Below are 16,597 nucleotides of genomic sequence, written 5' to 3'. Positions count from 1 at the left end.
TCTACCTCCCTCAGTGCAGGCACGCAACTTGGGTGTCCTCCTGGACTCACAGCTAAATCTGGAACAACATCTATCGGCTGTGGCCAGGGGGACCTTTGCACAGGTTCGCCTAGTGCACCAGTTGCGGCCTTATTTGGACCGGGAGGCTTTACTCACAGTCACTCATGCCCTTGTCACCTCAAGACTGGATTACTGTAACGCGCTCTACATGGGGCTACCCTTGAAGAGCGTTCGGAGGCTGCAGTTGGTTCAGAATGCAGCCGCGAGAGCGATTGTGGGCGCGCCGAGGTACGCCCACGTGTCACCTATCCTCCGCGAGCTGCACTGGCTTCCTGTGGGTCTCCGGACGCAATTCAAGGTGTTGGTTATCACCTTTAAAGCCCTTCATGGCATAGGGCCAGGTTACTTACAGGACCGCATTCTGCCACATAGTTCCCAGAGACCGGTGAGGTCCCATAGAGTGGGCCTCCTTCGGGTCCCGTCGGCCAGACAGTGTCAGCTGGCGGGCCCTCGGGGAAGGGCCTTTTCTGTGGTGGCTCCGACCTGGTGGAATCAACTTCTCCCCGAGGTTCGAACAACTCCCACCCTGCCGGCCTTTAAGAAGGCTGTTAAAACCCTCCTGTTCCGGCAGGCCTGGGGCTGATGTCCCCGGGGGGGCCGGGATATGATCGGACTCGCGGTATGACTGTGGTATGACTGCTTTATTTTACTGTTTTATTATTGTTTTTAACTTTGTACGCCGCCCTGAGTCCTTTGGGATTGGGCGGCATATAAATACTGTAAATAAATAAATAAATAAATAAATATTACATGTATTGACAGCTGCCAGAATAGTATTTGCCCAATTTTGGGAAAATGAAAATTTACCACCAAATCAGATTATAATTATGAAAATTTTAGAATGTGCAGAAATGGACAGACTAACTTTAGAGATTAAAGAGAGAGAAGACTCAGTTTACTTTAAAACATGGGAAAAATTTTATCAGTGGTTAGCAGCTCGATAGAATGAGAATGGATTGTGAAAGTTAATAAGATGAAGGACATTTATTGACTAGACTTTATTTTCATTATTTAAAAAGTTTTTTATTTATAATACAATAAAAAAAAGAAAACATTGGACATGATGTAACATTCCAGTTTGAACTCGATAAGAAAAATGTGGGTTAGACAGCATCACCACCAGATGGATTCGTAGCTGGCTGACCGGCCGTACTCAGCTGGTTTTAGGATTTAGCTCTATCTCTGACATTAATATTTCTTTCAACCATTTTCTTATCCTATTCCAATAATCACAGTCTTTAGGACATTCCCACCACATGTGATAATAGGTCCCTATTGCTATTTTACATTTCCAACATATAGGTGAAAGATTTGGGCCCATTTTGGCTAACCTCGTGGGTGGGAAATGCTATCTGTAAAACACCTTATAAAGATTTTCCTTATAAGAAGTGGCTAAAGTGAGTTTCCTGTTTCTTTCCCACAATTCTTGCCAAATATGTAAATCAATATTAAAACTGAAATCCCTACTCCACATTAACATAGTTTCCTTGACCTGCTCTTCAAACATTGCCTGGTCTAGAAGGTAGTGATATATTCTTTTAATCATTTTATCTTCGGTTCCTAATAATATTTTATCTAACTCTGTTTTTATACCCCAATCTTTTTTATCTTTCCTGTGTCTTGATTGCAATTGGAGATATGCCCACCATTCCAGTTCTATCCCTTCTTCCTGAAGATTTTTCCTTGATTTCAATTCTCCTCTCTCGGACTAGACTTTATTTTCATGATTATTGTTATTATTAGCGATTATGATTACTTAGTATTATATTAATTATTGCTACTTAAGATGAATGATACTTACTGATTAACCTTTTTATGATTACTATCATTCTTGGTGACTATAATTGTTTAGTATTATATTAACTAAGGTTAATTAATATTGTAAAGCTAACAAGATGAACGATATTTATTGACTAAGCTTTATTTTTATGACTATTGTTATTATTAGTGATTATAATTATTCAGTACTATAGTAACTGTTTAGCTAGTAGGATAAACGACATTTATAACTTTTAATTTTTATGATTACAATTATTTATATTTTTTATATTTTAGTATCATTTTAATTACTGTTATTTAACATTTATACCTGGATGACAGTCTGCTTGCTAAAGCGATGAATTACTGTTGGGGGTAACCCCACTATTGTATCTTTCCCTACCCTTATCCCAACCTCACTCCCCAACCCCATCCAACACCCTGACCGATCTTATCCCTTCCCCACCCTTATAAAATCTAATATTTTTTTTAAAAAGAAACTTTTAATTAAGAGCATTTACTGATGACTCAATATTAACTCTGGAGAATTTACTAAAGGCAATAGGCCCACTGATGTGAAAATTAAAAGAATTTGGTATACCAGTAAGTTAAAGATTAATAATCAAAAAATGAAGTTGTTAACAAAAATATGAAAATAGATGATCAATTTTAACTGATGAAGAAAATAAATTTTAAGACTGAGAAAAAGTAAAATGTTTGGTTAGCACCATGACAAATATGAATTTTATGCTATTTCAGCATAATTACATTAAAACATGTAATGAAGTTAAAAATGATAAGAAAGGAGAAATTACATTGTTGGAGAGAATTTCTATGATAAAAATGTTTTGCCTAGAATGATGTTTTTGTTACTATGTACTATTTAAACAATGGCAAAAAGATGCATATAAGTTTGTATGGCAAAGGAAAAAACCTTTGTGGGTGTATGAGAAATGGAAGACATTTAGAGAACATGAACTAGATTTGAGTGGTGTGAATATTTGTCATATGATAAAGTTAAGCTCAATGTAGGTTTTAAAAATCACTGTTAGGTGTTGAGAATATGAATACATACAAATCCAGGTTGTGTCCAAAACATGGCTTCATGGCTCTCAGCATAATATGTAAAATACATTATGTATTTATATATGTAAATAATAGTTAACATACTGTGAGATATTACAATTCTGTCAAAGGAAATACATAATAAAATTAAGAGAAAAATTGACACAACAGGGACATAATTGTCAATGTTGTTGTTGTTGTTGTTAGTTGCGAAGTTGTGTCTGACCCATCGCGACCACATGGACAACATTCCTCCAGGCCTTCCTGTCCTCTACTATCTTCTGGAGTCCATTTAAGCTCATGCCTACTGACTCCATCCAGCTACCTCATTCTCTGTCGTCCCCTTCTTCTATTGCTCTCAATCTTTCCCAGCATTAGGCTCTTCTCCACTGAGTCCTTCCTTCTCATTAGGTGGCCAAAGTGCTTGAGTTTCAACTTCAGGATCTGGCCTTCTAAAGAGCAGTCAGGATTGATCTTCTCTAGGACTGACCGGTTTGATCGCCTTGCAGTAAAGGACACTCTCAGGAGTCTTCTCCAGCACCATAGTTCAAAGGCTCAAATCTTTTGTGCTCAACCTTTCCTACGATCCAACTTTCTCAGCCATACATTGCAACCGGGAAAACCATGGTCTTGACTATGTGTACTTTTGTTGGCAGGGTGATGTCTCTGCTTTTTTGCCATAGCTTTCCTCCCCAGGAGCAAGCGTCTTTTAATTTCTTGGCTGCAGTCCCCATCTGTGGTGATCTTGGAGCCCAGGAAGATAAAATCTGTCACTACCTCCATTTCTTCCCCATCTATTTGCCAGGAATTGAGAGGGCCAGATGCCATGATCTTGGTTTTTTTAATGTTGAGTTTCAAGCCAACTTTTGCACTCTCCTTCTTCACCCGCATCAAGAGGCTCTTTAATTCCTCTTCACTTTCTGCCATTAGAGTAGTATCATCTACATATCTTAGGTTGTTGATATTTCTCCAGGCAATTTTAATTCCAACTTTTGATTGTCAACAGTTTTCTTATTTACTATTAATCAGAAAGATTCAAAGTAGACAAAATAATATATAGTATTGAATGTTTTAAGACTGTTTTAACTAGAATTGTGTACAAAGGATGAAAATGTGATTGTTAAAATGTATAAAATTTATTGGAATATGAAACAGAAGAAGAACAAGTGAAAGAATGTATGTTAAAATGAGCTGAAATTTTAGTTATAATATACAAATGGAACAATGGGAAAATGTGTGGTTGAAGGAATTAAAATTTACACTGTGTTATAATCTTAAAGAAAACTTCTATAAATTTGGCAATACCTACAATAAAGGAGTGGTTGGTGAAGATGATAGAATTTGCTGAGATGGCCAAATTGACATGCTTGATTAGAGAAAAGACAATATAAAAGAAACCCTTTATCAACTTTTAGTGTAAAACAGAGAGAAATGAACTTGTGACTTGGTTTTGATGATTAGACAGGATAGATTATAGAAAGAAGAGAGTCACAAGCTGACTTTAGAGAAAGAGATAAATTTACAACTGTACTTATGATTGCTGTAAAGATGATTGGAAGCCAATGCTTTATATCTTTTTTCCTTTTCTATTTTTCTTCTGCCTTTTTTATTTTTGTACTTCAGCTTTCTTTTTTATTTCCTTCCTTTTTTTTTTCCTTATTTTAATTTGTATTGATCTTTACTCTTGTTTTTAAAACTTAAAAACTTATACTTAAAATAAAATTATATTTTAAAAAAGATTGTACTGATCTATGGGAAGCCTTTTTAAAGGTGATGAGAAATGCTGAAATACATTGTAAAAGGGACTTGATGAAGAACTCCAGAAGGACCACATGTACAGACACACTAAAATGTGAGAATGAAAGCAAGATAATATACTTCCAAGAAGTATACTGCTTTTTAGATTATATAGTTAGAAAGTAAGGCAGACATTTATCACCTTCCCTCCCAAGCAATGCCTACTCACCTGGCATCTAACAGTTTGGGGTCCAGTGGTGGATACATAGATCGCACCACATCATCTACCCTATGAAGAAAACAAAGATGGCTAGTTGTAATTAAACAATGTACAAATTAAGGAAGCGAAATAAAAACTGCTATGCATCTCTCTGTCCATCCATCCACTCATCCTTCCCTCCCTCTCTCCAGTATAAGGGGGATGGCAGGCGATCAGCACTGCTTGTTCCCTGCTGCTCCTATTTGAATTGTCTGAACTATTCCTCAGCATATCTTTCTTTTGTTCCCTATATTAGCTTAGTGCGACAAAGTGCACTAGAGGTTGTTATCCTACTGTTAGTGAGGACATATATTACCAGTATTACCTCTGTCTACTTTCATATAGAGGGTAGACGTTATGTCTCAGGTTAAGGTGATGAAATTAAGGTGTTGTGAATTTCCCAATCAGGCAAGGGGGAGGGATTAAGTGGGGAATTAACTTTGAGCAGCTGCAAGATACTTAGACCTAGTCCCCTCCCCTTAAGTTCCTCATATATGTTAATTCCCAAGGAAAGGCAGGCAGTCTGGGAAGATTCTTGTACAGAACTTCTACAGTTCTTGTAGAACACAATAAAGTAGTCAACCTGAACCCTTCATATGTGGATCTGGTTGCTTGCACTTGACATAGAGAGATAGAAAGATAAATGTCTCACATTAGTGCTGCATCTTAGACTCATAGAAACAAGGTGTAGAAAAGGACTTGGAGGTCTTCTAGTCCAATCCCCTACTCAAGGCAGGATCTTTAACCAGGAAAAATGATTGCCCAATCTTTATGAAAACCTCCAGCAACCTCCACCCACAGAGTGGGTCACTCAGAGAAACAAACTGTTCCATTGCTTAATTTTCTGTCAGAAAATTCTTCCTTAGGTCTGGGTTGAATCACCTTCTGACAAACTTCCACCCATTGGTTCTACCTGAGGTGCTATGGAAAATAAAGTGCCCTGCCCTCAGGTCCTGTGGAGAATAAACTGACTCCCTCTTCCTTGTGATAGCCCTTCAAGTATTGAAAGATGGCTACTATGGCATCCCTAAACCTTCTTTTTGTTAGGCTAAACTTACTTAGTTCCCTTAGCTGTTCATTGTGTGATTTAGGCTCCAGACCCCTTATCATTTTACTCTTCTCTATACTCTTTCTGGGGTCTCAGCATTGTTTTTGTATTGTGATGAGCAAAATTAGGCACAGTATTCCAAGTGTGGCCTCACTAGTGCAGTATAGAGTATTATCACTTCCCGTGATCTTGATGCTTCCTTCTGTTGATGCAGTCTAGGACTGCATTGGCCTTTTTAGAAGCTACAGCACATTCCTGGCTCATACTTACAGTGGTCCATCAGGACACTTAGATCCTTTTCACAAGCATTACTGTTGAACTAGGTACCTCCTATTCTATTCTGTTTGCATTTGGTTTTTCATGCCTAACTTTTCTCACCAATGAACTGCATCTTGTTGGATAGGGACCAATGCTCAAGGTCTATAAAATCCTTCTGAATTTTGAGTCTGTATTCCAAAATGTTAACATCTCCTCCCCAGCTTTTTGTCATCCACCCTTTTAATGCCCTCATCTAGATCATTTATGATGTTTGAGAGGATTGTACTCGAGACAGACTCTTACGGTACCCCACTGCATTTCCTTCTTCTTATGCTCCTGTGATATATCCAAATGCATTTAGCATCCTGAGCAGTACTGCAGCCCAGTTTACATAACCCCTTCTGTAGAACCTTCCTATTCTATCCTGCAAATCCAGGGCATTAAAAAGAAAGAGAGCAAAGAGCAACAAGGACAACTACCCCAATCATGGAAGAATCCCATCTAAAGTATGACCAGCTGAAACAGTCCTTTTCATAAAGAAGTAAATTGCTTAAACAATAATCGCAGATTGTGTTCTGTATATCCTTCCCTCTGTTTATTCATTTGGTTTATATCCCATCTTTTGTTCAGGCTAAAGTGGTCTTTTTCTCCCCAGACTCATCCAGAGTCCTGCTCCCCACAAGTTCTTCACAACTTTCACCTTGGGCTGATTCGTTTGGCCACCACAATAATGTCACTCAGGCTTGCTGGGTACTTCATTTGGGCTCCTGACCCCATTGTCATGGCAACAAGCTTCTCAGTGAGAGTGTGGCAGATCTGTTAAAAAAATAAGATAAATTAGTGTTGCGTGCGGTGGGAGTTTGACTGTTACTTAATGTACTTGATTTACATATGCACTTCCTATGGACTGTGCACCTTCTGTGGTGCAGGATAATTTGCTATTATGATTTTTGAAAAAAAAAATAAGAAAAGTACCTTTAGGATAGCAATGCAGTGAGAGACCAGGCCCCTAAGGAAAAAAAATAGCAAATTAGAGAAACAGTTCACCAAAAGTCTTCTGCATTTGAACTTTTCCATGATTCAGTTTTCTGGTCAGACACAAGATCTTCTATTTCTGAGCATTCTGTAGGACATTTTGTTCTCAGCTCACTTGATGAATTTGGCTTTTGTCACCCAAGTTGTTGACAAATTTCTCTTCAAGAATTAATTAACCAGAACATCAATGCACATTCTGCAGCCAGTGATTTGAAGGGTGAAAAGAAATGACATGAAGCATTGATTTCTTCTCCTGTAAGAATGCATTGATTAGTGGTGACACAGTGGTTAGAATGCTGTATTGCAGACTAATTCTGCTGACTTAACTGGCATTTGCCAGCAGTTCGGCAGTTCGATTTTCACCAGCTCAAGGTTGACTAAGCCTTCCATCCTTCAAAGGTTGGTAAAATGAAGACCCAGATTGTTGGGAGCAATATGCTGACTCTGTAAAACCACTTAGAGAGGGCTCTAGAGCACTATGAAGCGGTAGGTAAGTCTAAGTGCTATTATTATTGCTATTACACATATGTAAAATCCACACATGTAAGGCTGAAAGACAATACCTGATTTTTTTTAACAGTAATTAAATTCATACCAATAACTTGTACAAATGACTAATAAGTTAGAATTAGATTTGTTCTAGCCTTTTCCCCAATACATTCTTTGTTATTCCATTTAAATTAGTATTGCAAAGATAAGATGCATTGGAAATACGGGGTCTACAACTGTCAGACAAGGAAGAAAGGGTATCAGATGAGATAAAACCATGCAAAATGTTAGCATGGTAGGATGGAGATAGTAACCACCAGAGCCGTGGTGGCGAACCTATGGCACATGTGCCACAGGTGGCACACAGAGCCCTCTCTGTGGGCACATGCACCGTTGCCCCAGTTCTAGGCCTTTAGTTAGGTTTTATAAAATCTTTTTGTTTTAGGTCTCTGCCACCGTGTGCAAAAAAAAAAAAAGTTCAATCAATCAACCAATTTCAACTTCTCGCTGTAAAGAAAAAAGATCTTGCAAAGTTGAAATTGATTGATTGAACTTTTTAGTCCCACTCTGTCTGCCGTTACCACTGCAGCCATGCCCTCCCAATGGGCCATGCTCACCCAATGGGCCCACCCAGCACCCAGTGATACATAAGTGGGTTCTGGGTTGCAGTTTGGGCACTCGGTCTCTGAAAGGTTTGCCATCACTGCACTAAAGGCTTTTGAACGGAAGCAAGAAACAATTTATGTGGCAGATGAGATTAAAAAAACAGGGTCTGCCAACAAGGATCTAGTTCTAATACGGAGGAAAAATGGGTGTTTAAGTTTAATAGTGGTCATAGTGAAAGGAAAGTATCATTCAGCTAAAAATGAATATTATTGGATAACAAGGATATTTTCAAAAGCCAACTATTTATCCTATTCAATTTCTTCTCCCCACCAACATAAAAAAATGGGTGAAAAATTATGGGTTTGGTTCAGCTATATTTGTCAAATACTTGACTATCAATCCTTTTTCAATGTAGTACTTCTGTACTAAGCATTTAAAGAGAAGAATTTGAAGAGATTTTTGGGCTTTATTCTCTGGTCCCATTTTGTCCCAGCAGAAGAAAAACAATCCTTTCCAGATTATGCAGCCTGGAAGACATTGCTGCCCAACTTACGAAGCGTCATCAATCCAGTCCTCATTTGCCAGGATTGCTTCAATATGTGGGTTTGTTATTACCACATCGTCCATCTCCAGTTCAGAGGGTTCAGATTGTGTCTCCATGGTGCCAATTAAATCAACAATAGGTCTAGGAGGAAGTACAAAAGAAATCTAAGGCATTGTTGGGTGTGTGTGTCAAAACACCCCAATTAAGCTTACTTTTGACCATTAAAATCAGTATGTTTTGAGATCAAAATTTAGTCATAGAATCCTTAATTGACTGTCATTTATTATTATTAACAAAAGTCATAGATTAGACATTTCCATTTTGGAATCCTTCAGATGTGCCTGCAGTGCTTAGACTCCTTAATTTTGGCAATCCTGGTTTCAAATTTTGAAAATTGCTGTCCCAAAACATTCCAGGTGAGTGAATGAATTACTAGAATCCATAACTGAAAAATCACCTCACCTGGTATCATAATGACTCAATAAGTCCTTGGGTCGGCAGTAACGATGCCTACATACCACAACCAGAGCCACAAAAGAAGCCAGGAAGATGGTTGCCAATACCCCAATGGCTACAATCACAACAGTCTCCATTGATGCTCCTGGTGAACTCGGGAGATGAATGGACAGTTCAACAGCAAGATGTCTTCAGAACACTTCTACCAGAATTGAAATTGAATACAATGAAGTCTTGTTGGTTGAATATACCAAAAATAATGAAACATTTAGCTTTCAGGGTCTTCTTTTATAAAAGAAATTGAGACTCAATATAATTGAAAAGACATAGAAGAGTTCTGTGTCAAGCAATGTGAATAAGTATTGAGCAGAGTTCACAGTCTTTTCAAAAAATAACATGGACCATACTAACTTTTTTCTCAGGTGTTAGAAGGTTGCTATTAGAATAGGAACTTAAATCCTTGCTAATATGTTGAAATGTTGAGTGATCTACTCATATATCCATATATCTACATTGTGCCCATCCTCACTTATTCTTGCTAGCATCTGTCAAATCTGCTCCCTTCTTGACTATTTTATGATTAATTGAAGTATTATATGCCTTTGCCAGATTTTTTTTCAACAATGAAAGTATAACTATTGTGCTGCAATTCATATTCAACATTGGTCCTGAGTATGCAATCTTGAGTATATGCTTGGTAAAATGAAATCACGGCTCATCTGATCTGTCATGTTTTAAAGTCAAAATGTCTGTTCAATCAAAGAGTTCTTTGGCAGATGGCAATTAATGTTTTCTTTCTGTATTGCTGTTTCTATTGTTTTAGGGCATTAACATGTTGGAATAATTAGAAAACAATTTATGAGTATCTATATGGAGAATGAACCAAGATTGCCCCCAAACTGGTGGGATAACCTGGTGGATAAAACTCATCACTGGAATGTGCTGATGGAAGGATATAAACTGTTCAAAAGAAACAGACCTAACAAAAAAGGAGGTGAACTTGCATTATATTTAAGACAACACTACATCCCTATAAAAATAGATAAACTAAGGATGAAAGCCTCCTAGAATGCACATGGTTCAATATAAAAGAAAAAAAAAGGATAGCCTTGCCATATACTACAGGCCACCCAACAAAATAGAAGAGATGAACCTATCTATCTATGAACCTATCTAACTATCTAACAAAATGAAATTCAATGGTGAAAAAAATAAGGTTCTACATTTAGGCAAGAAAAACCAAATGTACAGGTATAGTATAGCAGGTACCTTGCTCAATAGTAGTAACTGTGAGGGGGACCTTGGAGTCCTAGTCGACAATCACTTAAATATGAGCCAGCAGTGTGCTGCAGCTGCCAAAAAGGACAACACAGTGCTAGGCTGCATTAACAGAGGGATAGAATCAAGATCACGTAAAGTATTAATACCACATTACAATGCCTTGGTAAGGCCACACTTGGAATACCGTATCCAGTTTTGGTCACCACGATGTAAAAAAGATGTTGAGACTCTAGAAAGAGTACAGAGAAGAGCAACAAAGATGATTAGGGGACTGGAGGCTAAAGCATATAAGGAACGGCTGCTGGAATTGGGTATGTCTAGTTCAGTGGTTCTCAACCTTTTTAATCCCGTGACCCCCAACCGGTCGTAAGTCGAGGACTACTCAACTGGTGCAGCACCGTTTGCAGAATGGGACTTTTGGTGGGTTCAGCAGGGCAGAGACAGCCTGGACAATTCCTATTGGCTTTTGAAAGCCAATAGAATTAGACTCTATTCAAGAGAGTCTATTCTATTGGCTTTCAAAGGCCAATAGAATAAAAGGGAGTAGCACAGCTAAGGAAAAGGGGAAAAAAATGGCAGACTGCATTGTTTGGCGACCCCCGTGAAATGGTCATTCGACCCCAAATGGGGTCCCGACCCACAGGTTGAGAACCACTGGTCTAGTTTAATGAAGAGAAGGACGAGGGGGGACATGATAGCAATGTTCCAATATCTCACAAAGAAGAGGGAGTCAAGCTATTTTCCAAAGTGCCTGAAGGCAGGACAAGAAGCATCGGGTGGAAACTAATCAAGGAGAGAAGCACCCTAGAACTAAGGAGAAACTTCCTGACAGTTAGAACAATTAATCAGTGGAACAGCCTGCCTCCAGAAGCAGTGAATGCTCCAACACTGGAAGTTTTTAAGAAGAGACTGGACAGCCATTTGTCTGAAATGGTGTAGAGTTTCCTCCCTGAGCAGGGGGTTGGACTAGATGACCTCCAAGGTCCCTTCCAACTTTATTATTATTATTATTATTATTATTATTATTATTATTAACTTTTTGCTAATGAGTTAACAAATGTATGTGGGAAACACAGCACAGTAGTAATGGTGGATGCTAGCTACTTTGATATCAAATGGGAGACAAACTCTGAATCAACCAATCTAGCTGACAACTTTGTCATATAAAAGGTAGAGGAGGAAACTAGAGGACAGCTATACTGGGCCTAATTCTTATTAGCAGAGAAGAAATGATAAAGGGGGTTGAAATTGCAGGAGTTTTGGGGGGAGAATGACCAGGCCATATTATAATTCAATATAATGCAGACACAAGCAATAGATCACAATCAAACCAATGTCTTGAGTTGATTTCAACAAGCTTAGAGAGAACTTGGGACGGATACTATGGATGAAAATTTTAAAGGGGAAAACAACTCAAGAAGCTTGGGAAACTCTGAAAAATATGAGTAAAAAGCCCAGTCCAACACAATAACCACTGAAGAAAAGAAAAATAAGAAATCTAAGCAGAAATCTAAGCAGTTGCACATAGAACTCTCTGATAAACTAAAAGACAAAAAGGATAAGTATAAAAATGGAAAGAGGGACATATAACTAAGGCAGCATATCAGCATATTGCCTAATCTGCAAAAATGAAGTTAGAAAAGCTAAAGATCAGAATGAACTTGCAACAAATATCAAAAATAATTTTAAAAAGTTTCTTTCAAAAAAGAAGTCCACTAATGGGAGAAGATGCCAAGGAAGTGACAGGGAGGAGGGAGAAAACAGAGCTATTGAATTCATTCTTTAAATCTGTCTTCACACAAAAAGAAAAAAAATAGCCCAACCTACCAAAAACAGAACTGTAAAAGACAGACTAGGAATTTAAATTAAAACAGGCAAGAAAATGGTACGAGAATACTTGTCCACTCAAATTCAAATTCAAGGACCTTATGGATTATGGGTTCTGAAGGATCTGGAAGACGTGATCTCAGAATCTTTGAAACATACCTTTCCAAGATCCTGGAGCACTGGGGAACTACCAAAGGACTAGAAAAGAGCTGATCTGATTACCATCATTAAAAAAAAAACAGATCTAGGAAACTACAGACCAATTAGCCTGACATCAATATCTGGGAACATCCTGAAAAAGATAATCAAGCAAGAGATCTGTGAATACCTAAAAGCAAACATAATTAGTAGCCAACATGAGTTAGTCAAAAACAGATCATGCTAAATAAATCTTATCTCATTTTTTGACAAAATGATTAAATTAGTGCAGGGCTTTTCAATCTTTTCATCCATTGTACCACTTTTAGGATATGGCAACATCCGAGTACCACCAGTCGCCTAGCAAGGTGTCAAAAACTTGATGACCCAAAAAAAAAAAAAAAAAAAAGGAAAAAAGTAATGAAGTACAGGTAGTCCTCGACTTACAACAGTTCGTTAAGTGACTGTTCGAAATTACAATGGCACTGAAAAAAGTGCCCCCCAAGCCACAGCTGAGCAAGACACCTGCCTGCCGGCCTGGCAGTGCTCTTCCTCCTGACTGAGGTTTTCATTGTTGTGAGCATTTCTGTTGAGGATTGGCAGTGGGGGTGGGGGGTGTTTGGTTTTTATTCCCCCCCGTCTGCTGGGTGATTGCAGCAGGCTTTGGACACTTCACATGACCCTGGGACACTGTGACTGTCATAAATATAAATCAATGCCAAGCATGTGAATGTAAATTACAAGATCCTGGAGATGCTGCAACATTCCAGCTGATCGGCGCTTCTTCTAGGCTCAGCAGAAGCACCAGGATCAGCGCCAAGCTCCAGCTTTCACTGAGCCCTGACAGCCCCGAAGAAGCGCTGATCCTGGCGTTTCCACTGAGCCCTGACAGCCCTGCTGCTCCAGCTATCTCTCGCTCAGGCATGTGTGGTACTGCCACCAGTTCAGTTTATTTCCCTCCCCCGCTACCACTTTTCTAGGATGGTCGCCAGGTGCCAATGTACCACAGGTGGTACCCGTACCACTGATTGAAAAGCCTTGAAGTAGACCACAAGCTACTTCTTGCAACTTAGAAAAATGTGGGATAGACAGCATCACCACCAGATCGATTTGCAGCTGCCTGACACACAGCACTCAATGTGTAGTCCTTGACTACACACACACACATACACACACAAACACATACACACACACAAACAAACACACACACACACACATATATACACCTGCATGGAGGGAAGAAACAATGGGGAACCAAAGTTCTGTTTTAGGCCCAGTACTTTTCAATATCTTCATAAACAATTTAGATGAGATAATAGAAAGGGAAATCATCAAATCTGCAGATGATATCTGGCTGGCAGGAATAACCAACACCCCAGAAGATAGGCTCAAGATCTAGATGGATCTTGATAGACTTGAACACTAGTTCTCTGTGTGGATGCAACTTCTGGAAGTCTGTTCTGGGCCTGGGCAACCAAAAATTAGCTACTGGTTCTGCCAAAATGGTACGAACCAGCTGAATCCCACCACTGGTCCTAGCTAACACAATGAAATTCAGTATAGAGAAAAATAAGGTTTTACATTTACGCAACCAAAACCAAATGTACAGATACAGATTAGGTGAAACGTGGCTCAATAGCAGTAACTGCTATTGGAGTCCTAGTGCAGGGGTCCCCAACCTCAAGCTATAGTCCACTACTGGGCTATGGCCTATTTGGAACCAGGCTGCATATGTGATTGCAGCTCATTTTGCAGTTGAGCTGCATATGCGTGTTTGCCAGCATGCTGCTTGCATGAGTTGAGCTGCCTGTGTGTGTGTATGCCCACTGACTCACCACTCACGTAGCTTAGTTCCTCTCTTTCCCCCCAGCTGGGCTGTCAAGCCGCAAAGGTTGGAGACTGCTGTCCTAGTGGACAATTACTTAAATATGAGCCAGCAGTGTGCTGCAACTGCCAAAAATGTTAATGCAATCCTAGGTTGCATTAACAGAAGAATAGAATCAAGATCATGTGAAGTGTTAATATTGCTTTATAAGGCCTCGGTAAGACCACACTGGAATACTGCATCCAGTTTTGGTCAGCATAACATAAAAAAGATGTTGAGACTCTGGAAAGAGTTCAGAGAAGAGCAACACAGATGATTAGGGGGCTGGAGGCTAGAACATATGAAGAATAGTTGCAGGAATTAAGTACATGTAGTCTAGTGAAAAGAAGGACTGGGGACAACATGATAGCAGTGTTCTAATATTTGAGGGGCTACCACAAAAAAGAAGGGTCAACCTATTTTCCAAAGTACCAGAAGGCAAGAAAAAAAGCAATGGATGAAAACTATTCAAGTAAAGAAGAACCTAAAATCGAGGAGAAATTTCCTGACAGTGAGAACAATAAACCAATGGAATGGCTTGCCTTCAGAAGTTGTGGGTCCTCCATCACTGGAGGCTTTTAAAAAAGATTGGACAACTATTTGTCTGAAATGTTATAGGGTCTCCTGTTTGAGCAGGGGATTGGACTAGAGCAGGGGTGCCAAACTCAATTTCATTGAGGGCCGCATCAGCATTGCGGTTTCCCTCAGGGGCCTGGGTGGGTGTGGCCTGGGTGGGTGCGGCCTGAGTAGGTGTAGTGGATGAAGTGGGTGTGGCCTACTGGGTGGGTGTGGCCAGCTCTACATCGTTCGCGTCAAGGGTGCCTGTGGGGACCTGGGCAGGAGTGGGATAGAACTGAGGGTCTCTGGCAGAAGGGGGTGGGACCAGGGCAAGTGCCAAGGCATGGTCCACTAGAGGAGCTTCACTGTTCCTCTCAGGCCATGCGGGGGGGGGGAGGGCTTATGGAGCTAAGACTGAATGCGTTTCAGCATAGATGGCCACCACAAAATTGTACATTGGCTCCCAGCCGGCCTGGGCCAGGGCCAAGGCAGAGGGAGCCGTTCCCTCACTGTTTCCAGGATGGCTTCACGGGCCACATGAAACCACTTCGTGGGCCGCATCCGGCCCCCGGGTTTGTGTTTGACATGTCTGGACTAGAGGATCTTCAATGTCCCTTCAAACACTGTTATTCTGTTATCTGTTCTGTTAATTGTTCTATCCTTTGAACAAAATCCACTATCATGGTAGACTTGACTGAAGAAAGGTTTCAATGAAATGAATGATTTGTATGTGTCTCTCCAAGAATCTCTATCCTAAACCACTTTTTCCACATTCCTTTTCAGTAGATTTGAAAACTATCACCTTCCCCAGTACCAACACTATGCCAACAAATACCTCTTAGCCCTTTACCATCACTGATTCTGCCTGGAAATAAAAGCCCAGTCAAGAGATTTCCTTTTTATGTTCTGGGATACAAAATACAACATCCATCAATGGGAGATGCCAAAAATAGAAATTGGGATCTCTGATGAGCACAACTAATCTATGACAATGAATTTTGCGAAACTTTCAAATTTCAAAGCAGACTATACCTGTTGCCATGGTTTCCACTTCACAAATTAGGCAGTTCTGGGAAATTTATATATTTAAATACTTCTGACAGGTGAGAACTAGATCAGTATTTCAAGAGTGCATGGAATAACTTAGTCCTTCAAGGGTAGGCTGAAGAATCTTTTACTACATGTTTTATGGGTAATAAAAGATTGCCAAGTTCTGAAATACTTTAAGAATTGAATAAAACTGATACCTCAGATATAGATTTACATATTGTACTAACATCTATTGGAGATGATCAGGCTGAGCCCGATGCAGTGGTCAAACGTATCATCAGTCATGAGTCCCTGCATGCCCACAAGAGATCTAAGTTCAGCCCACCTTGAATTCCTTTGACTCTTATCTACCACCAATTGCTTTGACCATTAGTAGCTCAGATTATTGTAGATAGGTTAAGATTGCAATAATTTTTTATACTCAGTTGAACTGCCTAAATCTCCTGATTTCCCCTAGCACTTGACATTTATCTGAGCTACTCCCTTCACCCAAATTTTTCTTGGGCTCTGGAATATCCTAGCCCTGAGCTCAGATCCCAGAGCTGCAGCAATAGCAGATGAGTC

General features: G+C 39.6%; 1 protein-coding gene across 2 annotated transcripts in view; it reads right to left on the bottom strand.

Annotated features, from left to right (window-relative positions):
- The window catches only part of TMEM98 (transmembrane protein 98), a 40,676-nt gene that overhangs the window by 11,870 nt on the left and 12,209 nt on the right, over positions 1-16,597 (bottom strand). For both annotated transcript variants that reach the window (XM_039368737.1, XM_039368738.1), the window contains exons 2-6: positions 9,322-9,517; positions 8,869-9,000; positions 7,161-7,194; positions 6,886-7,001; positions 4,850-4,909 (exon numbers count right to left, since the gene is read on the bottom strand). In XM_039368737.1, coding sequence (XP_039224671.1) covers positions 4,850-4,909; positions 6,886-7,001; positions 7,161-7,194; positions 8,869-9,000; positions 9,322-9,452 — 473 coding nt within the window. In that variant the 5' untranslated portion in view covers positions 9,453-9,517. The remainder of the gene's footprint in view (positions 1-4,849; positions 4,910-6,885; positions 7,002-7,160; positions 7,195-8,868; positions 9,001-9,321; positions 9,518-16,597) is intronic.

This window comes from Crotalus tigris, unplaced genomic scaffold (assembly GCF_016545835.1).
Source record: "Crotalus tigris isolate CLP2741 ecotype Arizona unplaced genomic scaffold, ASM1654583v1 scf7180000020929.304458, whole genome shotgun sequence".
NCBI classification, from domain to species: domain Eukaryota; kingdom Metazoa; phylum Chordata; class Lepidosauria; order Squamata; family Viperidae; genus Crotalus; species Crotalus tigris.
Note: the sequence above shows the minus strand (reverse complement) of the source record. Positions and strands in the feature narration are given on the sequence as shown.